This window comes from Myotis daubentonii, chromosome 15 (assembly GCF_963259705.1).
Source record: "Myotis daubentonii chromosome 15, mMyoDau2.1, whole genome shotgun sequence".
Taxonomy (NCBI): Eukaryota; Metazoa; Chordata; class Mammalia; order Chiroptera; family Vespertilionidae; genus Myotis; species Myotis daubentonii.
In genome coordinates this window covers 20,179,713-20,205,451 of record NC_081854.1, presented here as the reverse complement: position 1 = coordinate 20,205,451, position 25,739 = coordinate 20,179,713, and the positions used below count along the sequence as shown (strand labels likewise).

At 53.9% G+C, this 25,739-nt stretch overlaps 1 protein-coding gene across 1 annotated transcript; it reads right to left on the bottom strand.

Annotated features, from left to right (window-relative positions):
- Positions 1-1,888: 1,888 nt before the first annotated feature.
- On the bottom strand, positions 1,889-25,725 carry AKT2 (AKT serine/threonine kinase 2). Its single transcript, XM_059666540.1, has 11 exons — positions 25,614-25,725; positions 13,046-13,199; positions 12,213-12,344; positions 10,047-10,112; positions 8,914-8,982; positions 8,082-8,204; positions 6,896-7,024; positions 6,487-6,701; positions 5,872-5,959; positions 5,661-5,763; positions 1,889-4,593 (listed from the first exon to the last, which is right to left on the bottom strand). The coding sequence occupies exons 1-11, from the start codon at positions 25,712-25,714 to the stop codon at positions 4,514-4,516; spliced, it is 1,260 nt and encodes a 419-aa protein (XP_059522523.1). The 5' UTR covers positions 25,715-25,725; the 3' UTR covers positions 1,889-4,513.
- Between the last annotated feature and the right edge of the window lie 14 nt (positions 25,726-25,739).

The window sequence follows — 25,739 nt, the reverse complement described above, 5'->3', positions numbered from 1 at the left end:
GAGAAACATGGATCAGTTGCCTCCTGCACACCCCTTACTGAGGATGTGCCCGCAACCAAGGTACATGCCCTTGACCGGAATCCGCAGGCTGACGCTCTATCCACTGAGCCAAACCGGTTAGGGCATTACTTGTACTTTTTAAAATAAAAAAAATAGATTTATGGAAAGTGGCAGACACAGTAGAGTTCCCAAGTACCCGCACCCAATTTCCCCTATTAACGCCTCATACATCACTGGTGTGGTAATCTGCCACAATTTAATGAGCCACAGAAATGTTATTCAGGTCCATGCCTTATTCAGATTTCCCACCTACCTAATGTCCGTTCTCTGTTCCGGGACCTCATCCAGGATACATTACACTTGGTCTCCTCGTCTCCTAAAGCTTTTCTTGGCTGTTCTCAGGCTTTTCTTGTTTTGAACCTCGACAGCGTTGAGAACTAGTGGCCAGGTCTTTTGTAAAACATCCCTCAGTTGGGATTTGCCTGGTGTTTTCTTTTAGACTGGGGCATCTGTTCTAGAGCGGAAGGCCAGAGGCAGGGTACCATTCTCACTGCATATCAGACTCGCTGCCAACATGACTCGTCACTGCTGATCTGACTCATCACCGGCTGCTGTGGTCGTCAGTCTTTGCCCCTCCTCTACTGTCCTCTTTGGAAGGAAGCCACTTGGCAGCCACACCGAAGGAGGGGATATGCTTCCCTGAAGGCAGAGCATCTACAGAAACTATTGGACTTCTGTACAGGTATGTCTGTCCTCACCATTTTGGGTATAACCAATACTGCACTGTTTTATTGCTCAAATTGGTGCTCAAATTGCGTTCAGCTCTGGCCACTAGAGGCTCTTCCCATTGACTCCTGTGTCCCTTTACATGCCATTAGTGAGGTTTCTTTTCTTCTAGGTCCTTCATTCTGGACAGGACTGGATGCTGCAGGTTCATCTTGTGTATTTCCTGCTCTAATCCTAGAATCACTTTAGCACTATTTTTTGAAGTTTCAAAGTTTTCTACCGGTCTGAAATTATTTCTTTCTTTTTTTTTAAAATATATTTTATTGATTTTTTTACAGAGAGGAAGGGAGAGAGATAGAGAGTTTGAAACATCGATGAGAGAGAAACATCAATCAGCTGCCTCCTGCACACTCCCCACTGGGGATGTGCCCGCAACCAAGGTACATGCCCTTGACCGGAATCGAACCCAGGACCCTTGAGTCTGCAGGCCGATACTCTATCCACTGAGCCAAACCGGTTAGGGCAAGAAATTATTTCTAATAAACGTCAAAAATACGCGAATCACACTTTTTTGGAAAGCTATCTGACACATATCAAAACGCAGCGACCCTGGAATGTCGGCCACAGAAATACAAGCACAAGCAGTGAGAGCGGACTGTTACGGTTACTTCCGTGCTGGGGCAGCGAAAAGCAAACAGAAAACCTGGGAACAAGTAAATCCTTGTCCACGGGGGTAGCAGCACCCGCGAGGTGTGTCCACCCCGAAGAACCTTGTGAAGCAACTGGGAAGCATCACAGCAATGTCCACCAGGAGTTCCTCCAAGTGAAGGGACTGAAAAACCTCATTTTCACCGGTGACCCCACGCAGCCTGAGCACACGCGGTGGGGGGAGTGCGGGTTCCACGTGGCAGCACACAGCCCAGGGTGTGGCCTGGTGACCTGGGAGGAGAGGGGTACAGGAGAGGAGGAGCCAGCCCTTCGCGATGCCACGCCCATCTGTGCGGGAGGTAATGTGAGACCCACGGCCAGGGCCGTAGGTCTGGGATCGGGCGACTCACTTCCTTTTGCACACTTTTGTTTTGTTGCATTTTTCTTTACACACACACACACACAACTTGTGACATTGTCTACATGCACATGACAAAAAACAGATGACTCAAAATTTAATTTTTCTAATTGTTAAAATTTTATTGAAATTCTTTCACCTAAAATTCCCAGTTTGGGAGAAGTCCTACAGGAGTAAGAAGCACCCTGCATCTAAGGACATTGAGTTCAACGGAGGAAGCAGCTGATTAACTGACAGGAGCCCGTCCCTGTGACAGGTCCCCAGAGACGGGCCACATGGAGAGCTGAGTGAGTTCCTGAAAGGACCCTCTAGCACCGGCCCCTCAGACTGTGACTAGAGGGGAGAAGAAAAGGCTTTTCTTCATAAGCCTGTTTATCTGATTACCACCAAGGCATACTTTTATAATTTAAAAAATGTCCATAAGAAATAGGGAAAAAATCCAAAAAATTCGAGTCTTGGTCGCAGGTAACAGACTTCCTGGACTCAACTTTTCTGCTCCCCGCACTTAAGATCTCAAAAACTTCCTGTGTGGGAAGCCCTAATAGCTGGCAGAATTGGATTGAAGCTCGCCGCCTGGCAGCCCTGGCCCCAAGGTCTGGGAAGAGTGACTCAGCATGGGAACCAGCTGTCAGAGGACTCCCAGACCGAGTGGCTGTGACCCAATCTGAGGTGCTCCCAGCTGACAGCCACCACAAACCCCGTTATACCAGGGAATCTGTGGGGGAACTAGGGGCCTCGAGGCTCCCCAGTTTAGCATCAATGGAGGCTGGGGGACGCAGATGCATGGGCAATGCCTGCTCTAGGGCTCAAGCACCTCGGGAAGTGAACATGCTCCCCCTCGCACTCCTGACAGGGCTCAGTGACCCCTCACATATCCTCCTTGTTCAGAGCCACCTGGCCCTCCCGCCCCCAGCCCTCCCCGCCTTTCTGCCTAAGCAGTTTCCGAGCGCCTGGGATGACCTCTGTCCACCACCCCCCACCACAGGCCCCGTTTCCTAAACTCAACAGCTTCCCTCCCAGCAGTCCCCTCCCTCTCCAGCCTGAGCTTGACACCACCTCCCGCCAGGACGCCTTCTCCGCCTGCACAACTTAAAAGGGCCCTGCCTACCAGCAATGGGAGCGGGAGGCAGCCGGCACTTGGGGCCACTCCATAAGCAAGGAAAGGCCCAGGGTGGTGGGCCTGGTCTGAAAAGAGTCTTTATTGCTTGTACCGTACAAATATGAGGAACAGGGAAAGGCCAGTGGGGAAGAGGGAGAACTGTCAGATAAATGACATACACACACAAAAAGAAGAGACCTCCCTCCCCCAAACCAGCCCCACCCACCCCACATCTCTCGGTGAACTACCTAGTACAGGAGGTGGGAAGATCAAAACCACAAAGTTACATTCCAAACACCCGGAGATGTTGGTGGGGAAGGGGGAGAGACAGGGCAGCAAGTGGACCTCACGTGTGGCTCTCACACTAGGCCAGCGCCCCTCCCCCTGGGAAGAAATGCTGGGGTCAGGGCCAGGGGCCTGAGTCCACACACATACGCACACACACCACACACTTGAGGCCGGGACTCGCTTGCTCTCACACATACATACCCAGCACACATGCACACACACACCCCATGTGCACCGTCTCAGATGCACAAGGACACCAACAGCACACAATCCAAGGCACGCACGCACGCACACGAGTGCCCATAGCACTGACACGTTCACCTTAAGGCTGCAGAACGTGGGGCTGGGGGAGGGGGTGGCCTGGAGCCTCCTTCTCAGAGGCCCCCACCCCAGTACGTACCAGAGACGCCCATCCCTGCCCCCTCCTCAGCCAAGTTCATGGGGCCCAATACTGTCTCGGTGCGAGATGTGTAACAGCCGAGGCTGGCACCCCTCCACCCCAGGCAGAGAGAAGGGGCAATCCTGGCCCCCATTCCGGGAGGGGCCAGGCCCAGGTCCAGCAGGAGGTAAGGCTGGCTGGAAGGAAGCCCTGGTAAGGCACGGGGCTTGGGGTGGGAAGGCTGGGCCCCAAATGTTCCTCCTACTTCGTCCACAGGGTCAGGAGAGCAGCGTGGGGCACAGGGAGGCAGCGTCCATCCCCTTGGCCGCTCTGGGTTCCCCACCAGGTAATTGACCCCAGCCCGAGGGAGCCCTGGACCTCGGCTCCTGCAGCTCCCAAAGGCCCCCGCCTGGGCCTGGACATTACTGCTTTTCTGCTGCTGGGTGGGGAGGGGGCTGGGCTGTCCCCTTGCCAGGCCACTCGGAGCCTAACGACAGGCATGGAAGGCAGCCCCAGAGCACTGTCCGCACCTCTGAGGGCGGCACAGCACAGAGCAGGCAGCCGTGGGCGCCCGGCCGATAGCAGGCAGGGCCCCCCGGCTTTCGCTCCTCACTGGGGCTTGTGTTGATCAAAACCCAAACTCTTCCCAAACTGCCCAAAGGCCAGGTCCTGGGGCAGCGGCAGTCTCCCCAGTCCTGATCTGGGCGCAAAAGTGAGGGCAGGACAGGATCCTGGAGGCAGGGCCACGGGGTCCACTGAGAGGAGTCTGGCAGAGGGCTGAAAACTAGAAATGGGGGTAAGGGGTGAGGGATGGAGAGGCAAACAAAAAAGACCAAAAAAACAAAAAGACAAACCCCCCCGCCCCAGCGGCAACGGCAGCCATGCATGTCCGTGGTGGTGGTGGTGGTGGTGGTGATGGGGGCAGCGGCGGCGGCGGGCAGGCGGGCGGCACTGCTCACTCGCGGATGCTGGCCGAGTAGGAGAACTGGGGGAAGTGAGTCCGCTGGTCCAGGTCAAGAGAGCCCAGGCTGTCATCTGCAGGGGTCAGTGGAGGTGGATTGGGAAGACGGGCTTTCAGAGGGCCCAGCACCCCAGCCAGACTCCCGGGGAGGGGGACAGAGGGGAATCAACCTCAGGAAGGACAACAGGCAGAAACTCCAGCTGGTGAGGTGTCCACCAGACTTCCTCCCTGACAGACACCTTTTGGTCATAGCCCTGGCTCCAGGGTCTCGGAGCTGCTCACTCAGCCACCTCAGCATCCCACCAGCTCCCTGCTCTCCTCCTCCTCCCCTACCACACCTCAGTCTACCTCGAGGTCTGCCCACACCTCTTTTAGCAGCTCCTGTCCTGGCGACCACTCCCACCCAAAACAAACCCTCCACATGCAGCCAAAGGTCTTTCTAAAGCCCTGATGCAACTCTGTTCCTCTTCCTAAAAAAGCCCTTCCATAGCCCTGGTACAATCCCCACTCCTCCCAGGGGCCAAGGCCATCCTGCTCACCCACCCCCTCGCCTCTCCCCTCCCCATCTACTCTGACCTCTGCAACGCTCTCATTTCTAGACGTCCCACAGCCATTCCTTCTGCCAGGACTGAGTCTCAGCTGCCATGTCTCCCCCTCCAGGAAGCCCTCCCTGACCCGCAGCCAGGCATTTCCTCTGGGCTTCCCCAGTCCCTGTGCTCCTACACACTGTCCTGACCACTCTGGGCTGTCACCCCACCTGGAATGAGCACTCCCCGAAGGCAAGGCCCAGGGCTGACTCCATCACTGCCTTGTCTCCAGCAGAGCCTAGCGCTGGGCGGGTGAGAGTAAGAACTCAAACAGCTACAGAGTCAATGAATAATCCGGCTCCAAAGACCTGGGTGGTCTGGGAATACAACTGTGGATCTGCCATCTCGGTACTGACGACTCCCCAAGCATCTCCTACCCAGGCCTCTGCCTGGACAACTGGAACAGGGGGGACCCAGTAGCTGTGGTGAGCCTCACTGGGCCCACAGACGACTAACAGTAAAAACCCTGCGAGCTTCCTCCCAGAAAACTGGGTCAGCAGCAGACGCCCTCCACCGCCCGGCCAGCCCACGGGACGCGGGGCTCAGACACTCACAGCGGTCCGGGGGTGTGATTGTGATGGACTGGGCAGTGAACTCATCGTCGAAGTACCTGGTGTCGACCTCGGATGTGACCTGAGGTTTGAAGGGTGGTGGGAGCTGCGGAGGAGAGGAGCCCTGGCTCAGGACCCTGTGGCCAGGCGGCTTTGGCCAAGCTCACCCACAGGGGCCGAGCTCCTGCTGGCAGCAGTGGGTGGTGGCACTCACCTTCTTCTGTACCACATCCTGCCAGTTGATGCTGAGGAAGAACCTGTGCTCCATGACCTCCTTGGCATCGCTGGGCCCCCCGCCGAGCCTGGGCAGAGACGGCCATGAGCACCCGCCTCCCGGGGCAGCCAGGTTCTGGGAGACGCTTTCGGTGCAGGCCTGAGCCTGTGACATGCAGGCCCTGAACAACCTTAATAAGCCTGTCCCGGCCACAGACCTCCACCTCACAGAGGAGGAAAGGGAGGCCAGGCGGGAACTCGTGCCTAGGGCCAGAGCCAGGGGACTGCAACTTGGGCCAAGACCAGAATGTGAACTGAGAGGGCATTTGGCCACCTCACATCCCGGCTTTGCCACCTATGACTGGGCCACCCAAGGCCAGATCAGGGTTGCCCTGCTCCTCAGCAGCCCCATAAAACAAGGTAGTGCGGGCAGAGAGCGAGAGAGAGGCCTGACCCCAGGGAGTGCTCCGAGTGCCAGCTGTGGGGACTATCAGGGGCTGTGGGGACCACACAGCACACCCACCAGTGCGTGCGCCTGTGGACACTGCCCCTTTGGGCTGGGGGGACGGTGGCAGCAGGTGGTGCTGGGCAGCGCAGGGCAGTCACCAGCCCTCACCTCTGCTTGGGGTCCTTCTTAAGCAGCCCAGCCAGCAGGGACTTGGCCTCGGGGCTGAGGGTGCGCGGGAAGCGGATCTCCTCCATGAGGATGAGCTCGAAGAGGCGCTCGTGGTCCTGGTTGTAGAAGGGCAGGCGGCCGCACATCATCTCGTACATGACCACGCCCAGCCCCCACCAGTCCACAGCCCGGCCGTAGTCGTTGTCCTCCAGGACCTGATGGGGAGGGGCAATGAGGGGCCAGGACCATACTCTGGGACCTAGGAGCTGACTGGTCCAGTGGGGACAAGGCCCTGCCTGGGGCTGGGGAGGGCAATCTAAGGAATTGGACCCCGGCCCTCAGAGCGTCTAGGTGGGGGAAGCATCCGGTCCCGGGGCCCCGCCTCCCTCGGCATCACAGCCCCAGACACCTCGGGTGCCAGATACTCGGGGGTCCCGCAGAAGGTCTTCATGGTGGCCCCATCACTGATGCCCTCTTTGCACAGGCCAAAGTCAGTGATCTTGATGTGGCCGTCTTTGTCCAGCATGAGGTTTTCCAGCTGTAGGAAAAGTCAGTGTATCAGGAACATGTCTTCCCAGGCTTCCTGCCACCTCCCTGAAACCCCAGGTGCCCAGCCCTGCCCTGGAGGGGGCTGTCACATCATGGGCTCCAGGCTGAGCTATGGGATACACCCCAGCACAGGGTTAAGCCCTCACCCTCTGAGGCTCACACCTCCCCAGTCCCTGGCCAACCCCCGGGGGAGCCGGAAAAAAAACAGGGCTGGGTCCTGCCCCACCCTGCCTCCTCTCCCCACTTTGGATGTGAGGGACAGTCTCTCTCTCCTTTTCCTAAGCTTCACACAAGGGGCCATTTAGTGGGCCTTTGTGCAAAACCTCCAAGTCAAGACAGATCACTTCGTCTCTCAGACACCCCATGTGCCCCTTCCCTATTACTAACCATCCCCTGCTCCGGACAGAGAAGTAATTTTACTTCCTTGCTCTCTTTTGCAATTTCTCCTGCCTATACATATGCCTGTCATCAACACAGATTTGTCCCGTCTGTCCTGGCTTTCCCAACGTCAGTCTGTGAGACGCGTCCACGCTGTGTGTGGCTGAAGTGTGGTCTCTAACTGCTGGGGAGCCCGTGTGTGAACACACACCTGGACTTCATCCATTTTCTGACAGCGGACACCTGGGATTAGTATGACCAGTGCTGCTAGGAGTGTGTCCACGTTTTGAGGTGCACACAGGTACCTGCTCCTGTGCGCATATGCCTAGGGCACAATGGCTGGCTCACAGGGTGTGCACACGTCCACTGCTGGTGGATTCTGCAAACTGCCTTCTAAAGCGCCTGTACCAATTTACACCGTCCACTGCTCAGCAGCCTGTGCTCACAAGAGGCTCAGAAGGGACTTCATGCAGGGCTGCCTGCTGTGGAATCACTATTAGGGGCCACAGCGGAAGGGTTTGAGCCCCAGAGGGAGCTAGACACAGGCACATGGACAAGACAGACCCTCCCTGGGGGGGAAGCTCAGCCTCCCTGGCTCCCTGGCGTGGGTCCTGCATGTGTGCCCTGGGCCAGCCTGGGCCCTCCACAGGAGGCGACCACACACTCACCTTGATGTCGCGGTACACCACATCCCTCGAGTGCAGGTACTCCAGGGCCGAGACGATCTCTGCACCATAAAAGCGGGCCCGCTCCTCCGTGAAGACGCGCTCCCGGGACAGGTGGAAGAACAGCTGCCGGAGGAGGGAAAGGGGGGCAGGACATCAGGCCCCTGGCCCAGAGGAGGGAAGGATGGAACCCTGCCCGGAGGGCCAGTGAAAACGTCACATCTACTCCATGAACCGGCAAGTGACAACCAAAAAGGACCAACTGAGAGAAGAGTTCACGTGAAGGATGACACCGCAGGGAGAGCAGGGGACAGTCCTGGGCCATCCTGCATGAAGGGGATAGTGAATGAGGGAGTGACAGCGAGGAAGCAGAGGACACGAGTCATGAGCAAGCGGCCACAGCTGTGAGACCACAGGGGACAGATGAGGCCAGGATCATGAGCCAGGGAGTCACACCGGGAGAGGAGGGAGGTCACGGAGTGGGGGCCAGCGAGCGGCTGATGCTCTGCGACAGGATCGGGAAAGCAGAGGCCTCGTACGCTTTCTCTGGAGGTCGTCCTCCAAGAACATCCTCTACACTGTCATCCAACTCCCTCACAGCCCTGCCACAGCGCGGGACTCGGTCTGTATCCCACCCACCAGCTGTGTGAATCTGAGCAAGCCGCTAACCTCTCTGAGCTGTTTCCCCACCTGAAAAATGAAGATGACGATGCCTTCCTCTAGGAGCGGAGGACGGGACCAGCTGACCCCCGGGAAGTCTCCCTCTGCCCTCCAGCTCCCTCCCCCCAACTTGGGAACGAGATACCCAGAAATCCAGGCGGGCAGCACGGCTCACCTCCCCACCGTTGGCGTACTCCATCACGAAGCACAGGCGGTCATGGGTCTGGAAGGCGTACTTCAGCGCCTGCGGGAAGGGAGAGTGGCTGGGGCTCTGCCGATTCAGCCTAGACACCCCCCCGCCCCCCCGGCCTGGCCATGGGAGTCGGCAGTCTGGGGGTTCAACCCACAGCTCCGCCTTTTGGGCTGTGTGGGGGGCTCATGGCTCTGAGGGCCGGGAGAGGTTACTGTGCTGAACAACCTGTCCTCTGCCGCCACTGAGCTTCCAAGAGGCAAGGTCAGGAGAGAGACTATTGTGAGCAAGCAGAGCCATCTCACATCTCTCTTCCTCCTCTATTTTACAGTCAAATGCATTAAGCGCTCTCCCTCTCTCTCTCTCTCTCTCTCTCTCTCTCTCTCTCTCTCTCTCTCTCTCTCTCACACACACACACACACACACACACACACACACACACACACACACACGAGGTCTGCTGGCTGGGAGCTGGAGCTGATCCTGAGCTTGGGCAGGAGATCTGCGAACAGAGTGGTTCTCACACTGCTCTCAGGAGCTCTAAAGAGGGTGGCTCAGAACCCTTGGTTGAACTCCACTGTTTTCTGTCTTCTGCCTGGAAGTACCTCGTAAGATCTTACGTGAACAAGTATTGTGGCTTAACGGAACACCTAGGCAGCAACCGAGGTACAGAAACAACCCATAAGCCATCCTCAACCTGGTCCATTTAACTAATAGCTGCAGCCCAAAGAGGCGTCTGCTCAGTGTAAGTTGACAGGCAGCACAATGATACATCTGTATTACATTGTAAATAAAAACAAAAAATAACGTTCCCACTTTGACCAGCTGGGCTAAGTGCCTCAGACTCATAGAGACGGCAGCCACGCTCTCCTGGGCACCTGCAATGTCACTTCACCTGTCGTCTGAGGTGCTGACATGACGCCATTGTCTAGGAAGAAGCTGCCACCTCTGGGGTTTTGGTTCAGGCCACCTGGGGAGCCCAGCAACACCTGGCCCAGTCACCTGCCGACACTAAGTCTGTGCTTCCCAGCAGCAGGGCTGGGCTTGTTCCCTGAGTCTGTCCAAAGGGGCTGGCCTGGAGGCTCCCATGTGCATGGGTCTGAGGGAGTCCCACTCACGGTGAGGAACGGGTGCCTGGTGTTCTGGAGGACCCGGCTCTCGGTGACTGTGTGGGCGACTTCATCCTGCAGACAGACAGAGGCCAGGTGAGGGGCTGGTGGGCGACAGCATGCATGCCCCCAGCCTAAGGCATGGGTGAACGACAACCCCATTCCTAGCCATTATGCAGAGCGAGAAGGGCAGGAGTGGCACATTGCCATCCACAAGCCCTAAGGAACAAGGGGCCAAGGCAAGGACATTCAGTGGTTTGCTCTCCAAACCACAAGCGGAGAGGGTGGTGGGGACTTTACAATGAAGGGATCAGGCTGTCGCCTCCTGAGCCCACAGAACAATTCTAACATCCCTAAGAGGGAACAAGCAGACATTATGAGACTCCTGAGGTGATGTCACAGGCCGTGGGAATCACCACCTATAAATGTTCTTGCCAGAAAAACTGGATCTAGAATTAGGACTCCAGGCTGTGGAGTAACGGTTCTGTGTGGTCCCCACAGGGGCAGCATCAGTGCTGCCTTGGAACTTGGAGAAAAGCAGACTCTTGGGCCCCTCCTCGGACCCACCAGAACAGAGTGGGCCCGGCTCTGGTTGGACAAGCCCTCCCGCTGACTCTAACACAGGCTCCACAGTCACCAAGAGCTGCTGACAGGCCTGAACCACCTCTGGGAAAGTCTACGCCCAGGGCGTAATTGGTAACGATGTCTGAAGGCATCTTTGATTGTTACAACTCAGGGGGAAGGGCAGAAGGCAGCTACGGCTTTCCTGGGTGGAGACGGGTCACTGCTCCACACCCACAGTACAAAGCATGACCCCACAGCAAGGAGTCAGCCCCAGTGTCTGAGGCTGAGAAACCCTGCCTTGGACCAATGACACTGGGTTTGTTCATCTTGTTGAATATGGTCACAGTACCACAATTACAGTACTTAACATCTTCACCTGTTGCAGATACATCTCTAAGTACGTACGGGTAAATTCTATGCTGTCTAAAACATGCCTTAAAATACTCCAGGAGAAAGAAGGGGGAGGACAGAGCTAACAAAACAAGATTGGCCAAATGTTGATAATTGTTGATGCTGAATGAAGGCTACATGGGAGTCCATTATATTTATTTTTCTTTTAAAAATTTTGTGTATGTTAGGAATTTTCCATTTAAAGAAAAAAAAAAAGGAATATAATTCCATTCCTGGCCCAGCCTCCTACTGAGACACCCTGAGCCAAGCCCCCACCCTCACGGCCTATGGGGACACCTACTTTCAGGCCCTGACAGTGCCTACTGGATGAGACCAGACTCTCCACGTCCCTGCCCAGGCGCCCAGAGTGTGGGGCGGGGGCTCAGCAGGCAGGCCAGGCTGGAGATTTATAGGCCTGAACCCAGAGGAATAGGTTGGCGAAGAAATGAGACGTTGGCAGCAGAAGGCACAAGTAAGTGTTGTGTGTGTGTGTGGTGTGTGTATGTGGTGTGTGTGTATGGGTGTGTGTGTGTATGGGTGTGTGGTGTGTGTGTGTGGCGTGTGGTGTGTGTGTATGTGTGTGTGTGTAGTGTGTGTGTATGGGATGTGTGTGTGGTGGTGTGTGCGTGGGGGGTGTGTGCGGTGTGTGTGTGTGTGTAGTGTGTGTGTATGGGATGTGTGTGTGGTGGTGTGTGCGTGGGGGGTGTGTGCGGTGTGTGTGTGTGTGTGGGGGGTGTGTGTGTGTGGTGTGTGCATATGGTGTGTATGTATGGTGTGTGTGTGTGTGTGGTGTGTGCATATGGTGTGTGTGTGTGTGTGTGGTGTGTGCATATGGTGTGTATGTATGGTGTGTGTGTATGTGTGGTGTGTGCATGGTGTGTGTGGTGTGTGTGTGTATGGGTTGTGTGTGTGGTGGTGTGTGTGTGTGTGTGTGTGTGTGGCGCGTGTGTGTGGTGTGTGTATGGGTGTGTGTGTGTGTATGGGATGTGTGTGTGGTGCGTGTGTGTGTGGGGGGTGTGGGGTGTGTGCGGTGTGTGTGTATGGGTGTGTGTGGGGGTGTGTGTGTGCGGTGTGTATGTATGGGTGTGTGTGTGTGGGGGGGTGTGTGTGTGTGGTGTGTGCATATGGTGTGTATGTATGGTATGTGTGTGTGTGTGTGTGGTGTGTGTGTGTGTGTGTGTGTGTCCCAGGCCAGCCAAGGGCAGCCTGGGGAGCACCCACCTTGGCGATGATAACCTCCTTCCGTAGGATCTTCATGGCGTAGTAGCGGCCGGTGGCCTTCTCCCGCACCAGGATGACTTTGCCGAAGGTGCCCTTGCCGAGGAGCTTGAGATAGTCAAAGTCATTCATGGTCTGCCAGGGGTGGGGAGAGAGCAGGCCCATCAGTGCAACTTGGCATACAGCCCGTGGGAGAAAATTTTCACAAAAGAAAAGGAAAATCAAAGGACACTGCTGCCAAAACGCTCCAGCAGGAGCAGGAAGGGAGGCTCTGGGCAGCAACTGCTGGTTCTGAAGTGGCCTTCAGACCAGGGCTCCCCCAGCACTCAACTCTCCCAGACGTGAGGTCCTGGGAGGGTTCTGATGTGGGGCGGGGGGGGGGGGGGTCTTTTCTTGCTGTTAATCCTCATCTGAGGATATGGAGATATATGTGTATTTAGAGAGAGTGGGAGGGAGCGGGAGAGACAGAGAGAGAGACATCTCTGTGAGAGAGACACTCAACTGGTTACTTCCCACACCGCCTTAACCAGGCTAGGGACAGAGCCTGCAACCGAGATATGTGCTCTTGACCAGAATCGAACCCAGGACCTTTCAGTCCAAGGGCCAAGGCTCTATCCACTAAATTAAACTGGCTAGGGCGAGGGGTGGACAAGTTGTAATGACTTCTCAGGAGGAAGTGGGCACAGAGCAGCCCTGGGGCATCTACACCGTGAGATCACCCATGCTACAGGGCAGTCATGGCGGGCCGGGGCCCCTCACACTCTGCATGGTGATAGGGCCAACACTGTGGGGGAGGCGTGCTCACTTACTGGCAGCTCTGCCCCCCAAGCACTTACCACCTTGGCCCGTGCCTTGCTAACTGCCACTTCCATCTCTTCAGCCGCAGAAGAATCACTAGGGGAGCCACACTTGTATTCCATGGGGTCTTCGCCTGGGCCCCGCTGCTTGAGGCTATTGGCGACCATCTGGATGGCCCGCATCCACTCTTCCCTGTGTGGGGACAGATCAGGGGAGCCGTGAGTCCTGGGCAGGAAGGCCTGAGTCCCACCCTCTCCAAACACCTTCGGGCATTTTGGCACAATGTGTCTGAGCTGGGGAGAGCTGACAGGACCTCTGGGTGGGAGAGAGCAAGAGCGCAATAAGGACAGAGACCATCTATTCCCAGGAATGGCCACCTGAAGTCAGGCAGCAATTAATTCATCAAAGAGGGGCAGCTCTCTTTTTCCTCAGCCCCCTGAGCCTCGAATGAGGAAGAGACAGTGCTAAGTTTCTCCGGGACAAATGACAAGCTCAAGTGTACAAGTGACCAATGTTTTGTTAAAGAAAACCAAGAGTAAAAGGAAGCATTCATTAGCCAGAGAAGCTGAAGATCTTAAAAGGCAAGAGGCACCGACCTAACTCCCTGGAGGGGCTCTGCCAGGACTGGTCAGGGACAGAGGTTCCCACTGGGGCAGGGGCGTGGGGGAGAAGGAAGCAGCCCCAGCAAGAGGGAGCCTGGCTTCAGAGCCATTAGCTAGTCTGTTGTTCATGATTAGGATTCACTGGGGGAGCGTGTGCTTCAGATCTCTGCAAACTGTTCTGTCTGGAGGGAGGGAAAAGTAAGTAAAAGTGACCAGAGACCAAGAAGAAGAAAAAAGGAGGCTGAATGAAATTGTCCACACCCCTCATTTTTTACCCACCCCACAAAAGTGGCAGTATCTGTTGAAACCCCTATGGATTTTGCTTATGTCTATAAAACAGCCACATGAACAGTTGGAAAAACAAAACATTTGCTAGGAATACAAGAATTCAGAGAGCAGGCAACCTCCACAATCACAGTGATGTAAATAAGCCCGAGAATTGCCTTCTCCGCCCCCACCCCCCACCCCCATCCCCCGTTACCAGGCAGCGTGTGTTCCAGTTCTGCACTCCTGAGGCCCCTGCCCAAGGTCATGCAAGGCCAAGCCTGGGCCACCCTGCTCTGCTGCTCCCCCGGGAGCCTCCATTTCCACACACACCAAACAGCACTGCAGCTGATCTTTGACTAACCCCCTGCGCAGTTGAAAAATCCACTTACTAACTTTTTTTTAATCCTCACCCAAGAGTATGTTTTTACTGATTTTTAGAGAGAGAGAAAAGGAGAGGGGGAGAGAGAGAGAGAGAGAAAAACATCCATCAGTTGCCTCTAGTATGAGCCCTAACCAGGGATCGAACTGCAACCTAGATATGTGCCCTGAGGGGAACTGATCTGCAAAGCGAACTGCAAACCTTCAGTGTCCGCAAACCTTCAGTATCTGGGATGACACACCAACCAACTGAGCCTACTGGAGAGGGCCACGTATTAACTATTAACTCCCCCAAAATTTAACTACCAATACGACCCTATTGTTGTAGGAAGCTTTACCGACAACATGGTTAATTAAAACCTATTCTGTACATTCTATGTATTATATACTATATTCTTACAATAAAGTAAACTAGAGAGAAGAAAATGTTACAAAAATCATAAGGAATATTGGCAACAGCATTGAGCTCACAGGCTCTGTAAGGTGGAGAGGGACCATCCTGCAGCTGAGAGAATGAGGCAGATCTATTTGCGGACTTGGAATGACTTAAGGTATCTTAAGTAAAAACAGGAAGGTGCAGACAGAGCACAGTACCATGCTAGTGGAGTTAGAAACAAAACAAACGTAATTTATGCACACACCTCATAAGCACAAACACCTCTGAAAAGGATGGTCTTGATACAGGGCCCTGGTTGCCTCTGGGGAGAGCACTCACCCTTCCTCCTGCATTATACATGGGGAGTACACCGAGGCCCAATGCACTATCAGAGGGAGCACCCCAAGGACCAGTGCACACCCCATGGAGCACATTGAGGCCCGTGTACACCCCGATGGAGCACACTGAGGCCCGTGCACACCCCATGGAGCACATTGAGGCCCGTGTACACCCCGATGGAGCAGACTGAGGCCCGTGCACACCCCATGGAGCACATTGAGGCCCGTGTACACCCCGATGGAGCACACTGAGGCCCGTGCACACCCCATGGAGCACACTGAGGCCCGTGCACATCCCAATGGAACACACTGAGGCCCATGCACATTCCAATGGAGCACATTGAGGCCCGTGCACACCCCGATGGAGCACATTGAGGCCCGTGCACACCCCAATGGAGCACACTGAGGCCCATGCACATCCCAATGGAGCACACTGAGGCCCATGCACACCCCGATGGAGCACATTGAGGCCCGTGCACGTCCCAATGGAGCACACTGAGGCCCATGCACACCCTGATGGAGCACATTGAGGCCCGTGCACACCCCAATGGAGCACACTGAGGCCCATGCACATCCCGATGGAGCACATTGAGGCCCATGCACACTCTGATGGAGCACATTGAGGCCCATGCACACCCCATGGAGCACATTGAGGCCCATACACCCTCTGATGGAGCACATTGAGGCCCATGCACACCCCATGGAGCACATTGAGGCCCATACACACTCTGATGGAGCACATTGAGGCCCATGCACACCCCATGGAGCACACTGAGGCCCATGCACACTCTGATGGAGCACACCATTGCCCATGCACACCCCGATGGAGCACACTGAGGCCCGTGCACACCCCAATGGAGCACACCGAGGCCCAGTGCACCTCCCAATGGAGCACACTGAGGCCCATGCACATCCCAATGGAGCACGCTGAGGCCCATTCACACCCTGATGGAGCACACCATTGCTCGTACACATCCCGATAGAGCACTCTGAGGCCCGTGCACACCCTGATGGAGCACAATGAGGCCCATGCACACCCTGATGGAGCACACTATTGCCCATGCACATCCCGATAGAGCACTCTGAGGCCCGTGCACACTCTGATGGAGCACACTGAGGCCCGTGCACATCCTGATGGAGCACACTGAGGCCCATGCACATCCCGATGGAGCACATTGAGGCCCGTGCACACCCCGATGGAGCACACCGAGGCCCGTGCACACCCCGATGGAGCACACTGAGGCCCGTGCACACCCTGATGGAGCACATTGAGGCCCGTGCACATCCTGATGGAGCACACTGAGGCCCGTGCACACCTCGATGGAGCACACTGAGGCCCGTGCACACCCTGATGGAGCACACTGAGGCCCGTGCACATCCTGATGGAGCACACTGAGGCCCGTGCACACCCTGATGGAGCACACTGAGGCCCGTGCACATCCTGATGGAGCACACTGAGGCCCGTGCACACCCTGATGGAGCACATTGAGGCCCGTGCACACCCTGATGGAGCACACTGAGGCCCGTGCACACCCTGATGGAGCACACTGAGGCCCATGCACATCCTGATGGAGCACACTGAGGCCCGTGCACATCCTGATGGAGCACACTGAGGCCCGTGCACATCCTGATGGAGCACACCGAGGCCCGTGCACACCCTGATGGAGCACACCGAGGCCCGTGCACACCCCGATGGAGCACACCGAGGCCCGTGCACACCCCGATGGAGCACACTGAGGCCCGTGCACACCCTGATGGAGCACACTGAGGCCCGTGCACACCCTGATGGAGCACACTGAGGCCCGTGCACACCGAGGCCCATGCACACCCTGATGGAGCACACTGAGGCCCGTGCACACCCTGATGGAGCACACCGAGGCCCGTGCACACCCTGATGGAGCACACCGAGGCCCGTGCACACCCTGATGGAGCACACTGAGGCCCGTGCACATCCTGATGGAGCACACCGAGGCCCGTGCACACCCTGATGGAGCACACCGAGGCCCGTGCACACCCTGATGGAGCACACTGAGGCCCGTGCACACCCTGATGGAGCACACTGAGGCCCGTGCACATCCTGATGGAGCACACTGAGGCCCGTGCACATCCTGATGGAGCACACTGAGGCCCGTGCACATCCTGATGGAGCACACTGAGGCCCGTGCACACCCTGATGGAGCACACCGAGGCCCGTGCACACCCCGATGGAGCACACCGAGGCCCGTGCACACCCCGATGGAGCATACTGAGGCCGTGCACACCCTGATGGAGCACACTGAGGCCCATGCACATCCTGATGGAGCACATTGAGGCCCGTGCACACCCTGATGGAGCACACTGAGGCCTGTGCACACCCTGATGGAGCACATTGAGGCCCGTGCACACCCTGATGGAGCACACTGAGGCCCGTGCACACCCCGATGGAGCACACCGAGGCCCGTGCACACCCTGATGGAGCACACTGAGGCCCGTGCACACCCCGATGGAGCACACCGAGGCCCGTGCACACCCTGATGGAGCACACTGAGGCCCAGGGCACAATTAGAGAGAGCAGTACTAACTTTCTTTCCTGACCCAATGCCTCAGGCAGGCATTTCTCAACTTGTTTTACTCTGTGCCCTCTTTGGAACCAATTACAATATAAATTCCGGTGCCTACATTAATATTCCTGTATTTTGAAAAATGATTTACTTTATCAGATCATAACTGCTTTCTTGGAAAATTAACAATGGATTTTTTAAAATCACCAATCTCCTAAGAGATAAGTTGATATATTTTTTAAAAAATGTATATATCTCATACACAGAGACTGTCACATGAAAAGCAGCAAGTTGCAGACTAAGGTACATGGCGCACTCTTGTCTTTGTTTATAAGGGAGAACACTGACAGCCCATCAACAGTAGCCTGAATAGCCCTAACCGGTTTGGCTCAGTAGATAGAGCGTCAGCCTTCGGACTGAAGGGTCCCAGATTCGATTCCGGTCAAGGGCATGTACCTTGGTTGCGGGCACATCTCCAGTAGGGGGTGTGCAGGAGGCAGCTGATCGATGTTTCTCTCTCATCAATGTTTCAAACTCTCTATCCCTCTCCCTTCCTCTCTGTAAAAAAATCAATAAAATATATATTTTAAAAAATCAATAAAGTATATTTTTAAAAAAGAAAGAAAGAATCCCTTGCCTAGTTTAAAAACAAACAAACAGTAGCCTGAATAAATAAACACGCATCCACACCACAGGAGCTCTGGAAGCAGCTCCAAGGGACTCCTCTGGAGCTACCTCTCGGGGCTGCAGAGTTGCTGATCAGGAGCATGGGACCCAGAGCCACACAGGCCAGGGCTCAAACGGTAACTGCCACCAGGCAAGCTCGCCCTCCCAGTCCGCCCCCTGCGGTAGGTTGGGGACACTGAGGTACTGGTGAGCTGCATGTGCAAAGCACCGCACACATAGAAAGTGCTTAACTCAAGAAATGTTAACTATACTGGGTAGGACCTGGACCTAGCCCATCCACCCTGACTCAGCTGCCCAGCCCCCCAGGGATCCTAGGAACCCTCAGGGATACAGAAGGTTGGATGGGGGTAACTGGGGCTCTCCCAACGCCTGACAAGCTCCCCATCCTGTTCCAACTGGACTGAGGTTGCAAGGTTGCAGCACTCAAAATTCAGAGAAAAAGCAAGGGCCTTGGTCCAGGATATTCCTCAAGGGTTTGCAACATGGTGTCTGGGGCAGAGGGGAGCTCCCACCCAGAGTTGGAGCTGATGTGCCTTCCACGCCTCAAAAGGAAGCTCCCAGGGGAACCAACCTTCTTCCCGCCAAGAGACATGAGAACTATAACAGCGCCACAGAAACCACCACATTCCATCTCTCCTAAGAGCAGTGGAGGAATGGGCATGTTTCTGATGTGGAAACTGAGGTGCACAGTCACCTTGGAGGTCACACAGCCAGGCTGTGGTGAAGCCACCTAGCTCCTGGCACCACACCACTGCTCCCTGATGAAAGCTACAGCTTCCTAGGGGAGGCCCAGGGGAATGGAGCAGGGCATGCTCCCACGCGCTCAGGGAATAAGGAACAGCAAGAGACAGAACTCAGGAGCCAAGGGAAGGAAAGCCATGCCTTGGGAGTTGATCTTTTCGAGAGGGACTCCCCCACAAAGGCCTTCCACTCACACAGGTGCACTCTATTTCTTTAATCCACACCCCAAGATATATGGGTTGGTTTTTTTCTGGCCTGAAATTCACCAAGCCATGTTTTTTTGTTTGTTGTTTTTTTTAGAGAGAGAGGAACGGAGAGGGAGAGAAACGTCAAGGTGAGAGCACTACATTTAATGGCTGCCTCCTGCATGCCCCTCACGGGGATCAAACCAGCACAGTATGATGCTCAACCAACTGAGCCACACCGGCCAGGGCAAGATGTTTTTATTTTTATTTTTTTCCAGAGACAGAAAGGGAGAGGGAGAGAGAGAAAGAGGGAGAGATGGTGGGAGGGAGGGAGAGAGAGAAACATCATTGGCTGCCTCCCTTACACACCTAAACCAGGGGTCACACCCACAACCTGAGTGTGTGCCCTAACTGGGAATCGAACCTGCCAACTTTCAGTGTACGGGACAATGCCCAATCAACTGTGCCACCTGGCCAGGGCTTCACTGTTTCTTAAATCCATGGTTGTACACACATAGTGAGCATTTTAAAATTTGTAAAAGGACACTTTACCTGACATAAAGTGATTGGACACGTTACCTGAGGTAACCCCATGGTCCGCCTGACAACCTTATGGAGAGGGTATGATGAACATCCTCCTATGAACGAGGAGGCTGAGACACAGAGAGGCTGACAGGCCCAGTTACACAGCCAGCAAGCAGAGGCCCAGGGACCCAGGGGGCCCTACCACCCCCAAAGCACTTCTCCCCTCAGGGGAACTTTCAGGAGCCTTCCTATCCCTCACTTGAGCTCTGAGGCCAGGAAGACACATTTGGTGGATCCAAGCTCCCCCAGGCAGCACCAGTTGTGTGCAGCACAGGCTCAGGAGCCGGGAGCCAGAGCCTGGAGCTCAGCTCTGCTGCAAACCAGCTGTGAGGGGGCCCTGAGTGGCCTCACTTCTCCAGCCTCTGTCTGCCTCCCACATATACTGGGCACCACACAGTGGCTGAGCACACAAACTCTGGAGCCGGGTGGCCTGGCATGATCTTAGCTTTGGCTCTCCCGGAGGCAACACTGGGGAGACGATTTAACTTTCCTGTGCCTCAGCTGCTGCCATGTAGAGCAGGGACCAGGGGGTTGTGTAAAGGTGAAATGCCACTAGACAGAAAGCATTAAGGCAGTGCCTAGCACAGCAAGTACCTCACGGAGTGGTTGTAGGAATTGGCCCAGCCAGCCAGCCAGCAATACTTCCTGCCTTCTGGGCGCCAGCCTGGTTCTGGGCACTGAGGCTGCAGCAGAAAACAAGCCCCATGGAGCTCCTAGCCTGATGGAGAAGATAAGTGTATCATGGTTCCAAGGCAGGGACTAGAACAGGAAGCTCCTTCTCAGAGGGTGGTCTGGGAAGGCCTCTCCAAGGAGGTGGTATCTAAGCCAGGGCTTGAAAGATGTTCCTAGAACACGGGCAATCCCAGCACCGAGAACAGGCGCCTGGCACCTGGCTATGAAATGAAATGGAGGGAAGGAGGCAGCCATGCAAAGTGCCAGGATGGAAAGGAATCCGTGTGGCCCTGAGCAGGAGGGAGCCTGGGTGTCTAAATAAGGCCCAGCAGGTGTACTGGAGCTGAAACTGACAGCGAAGGGGATAGAGCAGATGAGGGTAGGAGGGAGGACAGGCCCAGATCCCACTGGGCTACAGGTACTGCTGTATTAAGATTTACATCTTAACATCAGGGGAAGTCACTGAAGGTTTACTTAGGGATGACAGGACCCAATTTGTTTTAAATTAGCAGCTGCTGTGTAGGACACAGATTGGGGGCAGTGACCGGGCATGAGTAGACTACAGCAGTGCTCCGGGCCGAGGAGATGGAGAAGAGAAAAGGTGCCAACAAGCAGGATTCCATGGGGCAGCCCCAGGCCAGCTTTCACATTTACTTCCTTCTTTGTTCTTCATGACAGTCAGGGAACTAGCCCCACTGAGAAAGTGGCACAGTGCTGGTCTGACTCCAGAGCCTGGGCCCCAACCCCGAGATCCCCAGCTGAGCAGGATTAAGTGCACCCCAGAGGGAAGCCCAGTAAACTGGAAGTGGAAGGTCTACCCTCAACACACAGGTCTGTCCACTTCACAGTGTCAGGAGTAACAACTCAAGTCACTGCTGGTCTGATGACGAATGGGGGGCCTCTCTCCCTACCAGGGCCGTCCTCTGACCCAGAGGGGTGTTTATAGCTGGAGGATATCTGAAGTCCCCCTCTGTTCACAGATACCCTGAGATGGCCCCCCCGATCTTTCTTATTCTAATTCCCTGTGCCTCCATTTCACTACCATTACCCTATTTAACAGGTGAGGAACTGCCTCCTAGAAATTTTTTTTTAAATATATTTTATTGATTTTTTACATAGAGGAAGGGAGAAGGATAGAGAGTTAGAAACATCGATCAGCTGCCTCCTGCACACCTCCTACTGGGGATGTGCCCGCAACCAAGTTACATGCCCTTGACCAGAATCGAACCTGGGACCTTTCAGTCTGCAGGCCAACGCTCTATCCACTGAGCCAAACTGGTTAGGGCTCCTAAAAATGTTTTGAGGATGAGTTAATATATGTAAAGATCTTAGAACAGGGTGTGGCCAACAGAGAATTAGTTTTAGTTATCCTTTTACTTATTCAACAAGCATTTACTGAATGCTCCCAGCACATATAAATACACAGGTGCTATGGAGGAAAAATAGCAGGGTAAGGGTAACAGAGATATGGGGCCAAGGCAGAACACTCTGAGAAGGTGACATTTGAGCAGAGACCTTATGGAGTCAAGGAGAGAATCATAATGATATCTGGGAGAAGAAGATTCTAAGCAAAGGGAACAACAAGTGCAAAGGTCCTCAAGTAGAAAGTGTGTTTGGCCTATTTAAGGAACAGTGAGGAGACCGGTGTGGCTAAAGTGAGGACACTAGTGGTAGGAAATGATGCTGGAGAGCGGGCCAGACCATGTAGGACTTTGTAGAATGTAGCATTGACTTTGTGGTTTATTCCAAGTGGGACTAAAAGCCACTCACTTTTAAGAAGAGAAATTACATTATAAGATTTACATTTAAAAGATCACACTAATGTAATACACTATTAAGCATACCTGCCAAGACCAGGATCTACAAACTTCTGGATATCGCCAAACAGTAAATATTTTAGGCTTTGCAGGCCACATGGTCTCTATCACAACTACTCAACTATACCACAGTAGGGAAAAAGCAGCCATGGGTATGGTTGTGTTCCAATAAAACTTTATTTACAAAACAGGAGGCTGAGCTATAGTTTGCCAATCCTGCTCCAGACTTAATTCCCGGTTTACAGGAAATATGGGTACAGAAGACCAAAGTAAACAGTGCCAAAAGTCAGTAAGATAACATGTCCATAGTGTGGCATTCTACAAGACAACTAGCCTGGTTTACCTAAAAAAATTCAATGTCATGTGGGGGAAAAGGGAAAGGTCTGAACTACATTAAAATAAGCCAAAAAGACAACACGTACCTTGAATAAATCCTGCTTTACAAAATAGCATTTTGAGGACAACTGGGGAAATTCAAGTATGGCATGGCTATGGGGAGGATGTTACTAGATATCCTATATAATAAAAGACTAATATGCAAATCAACCACAGTGGACTGACCAGTTGCTATGACACGCACTGACCACCAGGGGGCAGATGCTCAACACAGGAACTGCCCCCTGGTGGTCAGTGTGCTCCCATAGGGGGAGTGCCGCTCAGCCAGAAGCTGGGCTCCCACCTCCAGGGCAGTGCTAAGGATGTCCCACTAACAGCTTAAGCTGTCAGTCGGACATCCCCCAAAGGCTCCCGGATTGCTAGAGGGCGCAGGCCAGGCTGAGACACCCCAACCCCCATGCATAAATTTTGTGTACCGGGCTTCTAGTATATTATAAAGAATCACCTCAGATGTGATAATGATACCATGATTCTGTAGGAGAATGTCCTTATTCTTAGGAGATGCCTGCTGAGGTATTAAGGAGGTAAGTGTCATATATGAACAGAAGTTCAAGATTCAGCATGAGGCAAACATGGCAAATGCTGAATTGCTGACTCAGGGCACAGGAATCTGAACCTTTTAAAAAATATCTTTATTGTTGAAAGTATTACATATGTCCCCCTTTATCACCCTGGACCCTCATTTATTATACTAAATGTGCACTGGAAATAAGTTGGCAGGGCGGGGCTCAGGGAATCCCTCTAGCTGCCCAGGAGAGCCAACTGGGGAGCAGGAGAGACTACCAGGAGCAGTGAGCAGGCCACTGCAGCATCTACGCAAGGACCAGCCACCAGTGTGGCCCCTGTCAGCTCTCTGCCGCCACCCCCCACCTCTCTCCAGGCTTGGGCCTATGTGGCTGGGGCAGTGAGGCCAGCCCACAGCAGAGCAGACTGCCTTTCACTGGGTTTCTGGCTCACGCCTCACTAGGATAAAGGTCGGGAAGCTAGGGTTTGCTCTCAGAGTAGCCCCAGCCCCACAGCCCTATCCCCCAGTCTTCAGAAAGGGACTTCCTCACACTGAAGGGCATGGTATCTAATTAAAATGAAAACCAGAGCAGGTCTCTTGCCTATGAAAACACTTCACCAGCTCCCCACTGCTCCTTTTCCAGGCTTGCACACTGTGTGCCAGGTACCGCTGAATCAAGGGCTTCCTGTTTGTCGGCCCCTTGAACCTTTTAGTGACCTGTGACAAACCCCAACTGAGTCACCACCCGCCAAGCCCCTGGGGATCTCCACCGGGAGTCCAGGCCCTGGCTGAACTCACCAGCTTTAAGGTTCTCCACTCCTCCCCTCCCAAAACCTCTGGTGCTTGATTCTTTGGTGACACAAAACCCTCGATGTTCCTGGAATGACAAGCTATCTCACCTCCAGACCTCTACATATGCTGGTCCTTCTTCCTGGAGTCACCTTCTCTTTCCTATCTCTGTGGCCAACTCCTTCCTACCTATACTTCCAAAACTCAGCCAACACTCAGGTCCTATGCATTTATTGGTCTTAATCGGCTTTTACTGACAGTCTATGTTTTGGTTCAGTTTTCAGCTGAGTAACCTCAGCTGGCTTGAGATGGTAATTCTGTTCCCCTTGAAGGGACAAATATATTTTTGATCTTGGGAAGGTATGCAACAATAATTACAGTATAGATTGTGGTAATATGTCTTGTGATACTGTTTTGTGTATGCTCTAGAAATACACTGTCTATGAGTATAGCCACTAGTCATATGTGGCTATTTAAATTTAAATTAAGTAAAAGAATTTTATTCCTCAGTCGCACCAACCACATTTCAAATGCACCACGGGCACCTGCTTGGGCACTGCAAGTACAGAACATTTCTATCACAGCAGAAAATTCTCGTGGATGGCACTGTTTTGGGTTCTCCAGAGGGTCAGCTGAATCCTTACCCAGAGACAAGTTAAAGGAGTATTTCTCAAAGAGAGGCTCAAAGGGATAAAGTAGGGGCAGGGGGGAATATTTGCCACTCATTACAAAAGGTTAAGCTTCCTAAAGCATAAAGAGCTTTCAGAAAGAAATAAAAAGACTACCCAATAGAAAAACAGGCAAAGGTTATGAACAGGCATTTCAGAAAGAGAAATCCACATGGCCCTTGAATATATGAAAGGAACTCTAACCCAGAGGAAAGGCCAATGAAAACCACCCTGAGGTGCCATTTCTCACTGATCAGATTGGTAAAAACCCAAACATCTGCAAACACAAAGCTGTGTGGACTCTTAGACATAGCCTAATAGAAACATTTCTCAACATTACAAATACATATTCCCTATAACCCAGCAAGCCTCCATCTAAGAATTCATCTTACAACTTTAGCAGCACATATGCCAACAAGACAAACACAGGTACCGCACTGTGGCATTGCTTGTAATGGGCCAAAGGTTGGAAACAAGCCCAGTCACCATCCATAAAGAATTGCTCTATGAACTAGGGAGCATACAAGTGCAGCTGTTTAAAAAAAACAAAAATGCAGCAGCAGCTCACTACAGACTGAAGCAAGAGCTTTCCCCAAGACAAATCAAGTAAAAGAGCTCTAGTGCAGGTACAGTGCTACCTTTTGTGTAACAAGGAAAACCCAGGGGAGTCGGGCGTGAAAGGCCCTCCCGGAGTGAGCGAGCCTGTCTGCTCCGGAAGAAGCTCTTGGAGGGCACATAAGGAGAGCAGTTAACTTGGGGGTGGGACAGAAGGGAGAGGGAAGCTAGACACCTTCCTTATACTGTATGATTTTTAAACTAGGTAAACCTGTATCATCTCTTCTGATAAAGTCTCTGACCGCCTGCCTCAAAAGCAATGGAGATGCGCATTAGCAATGCAGCTCCCTGACCCTCCACCCATCTCCAGATAATCAGAGGCCCTGATGTGGCCTGCGCTCCACCTGTTAAAAACTGGGGTACAGGGGAGTCTGCCCATCAGTACCCCTTCCCCTCATCAGGCCTGCCACTCTCAAAGGGCAGCCACACAGAGGCCCAGACTCGCCTCTCATCGGGAGAGTCTACGTGGAAGGTCCTCTCGATGACTGTGGTCCACTGCAAGCAGCGTATGACAAACGTGTTGGGCCGCGGTCTCTCGGTCTTCATCAGCTGGCATTCTGTAGGCAGAGGA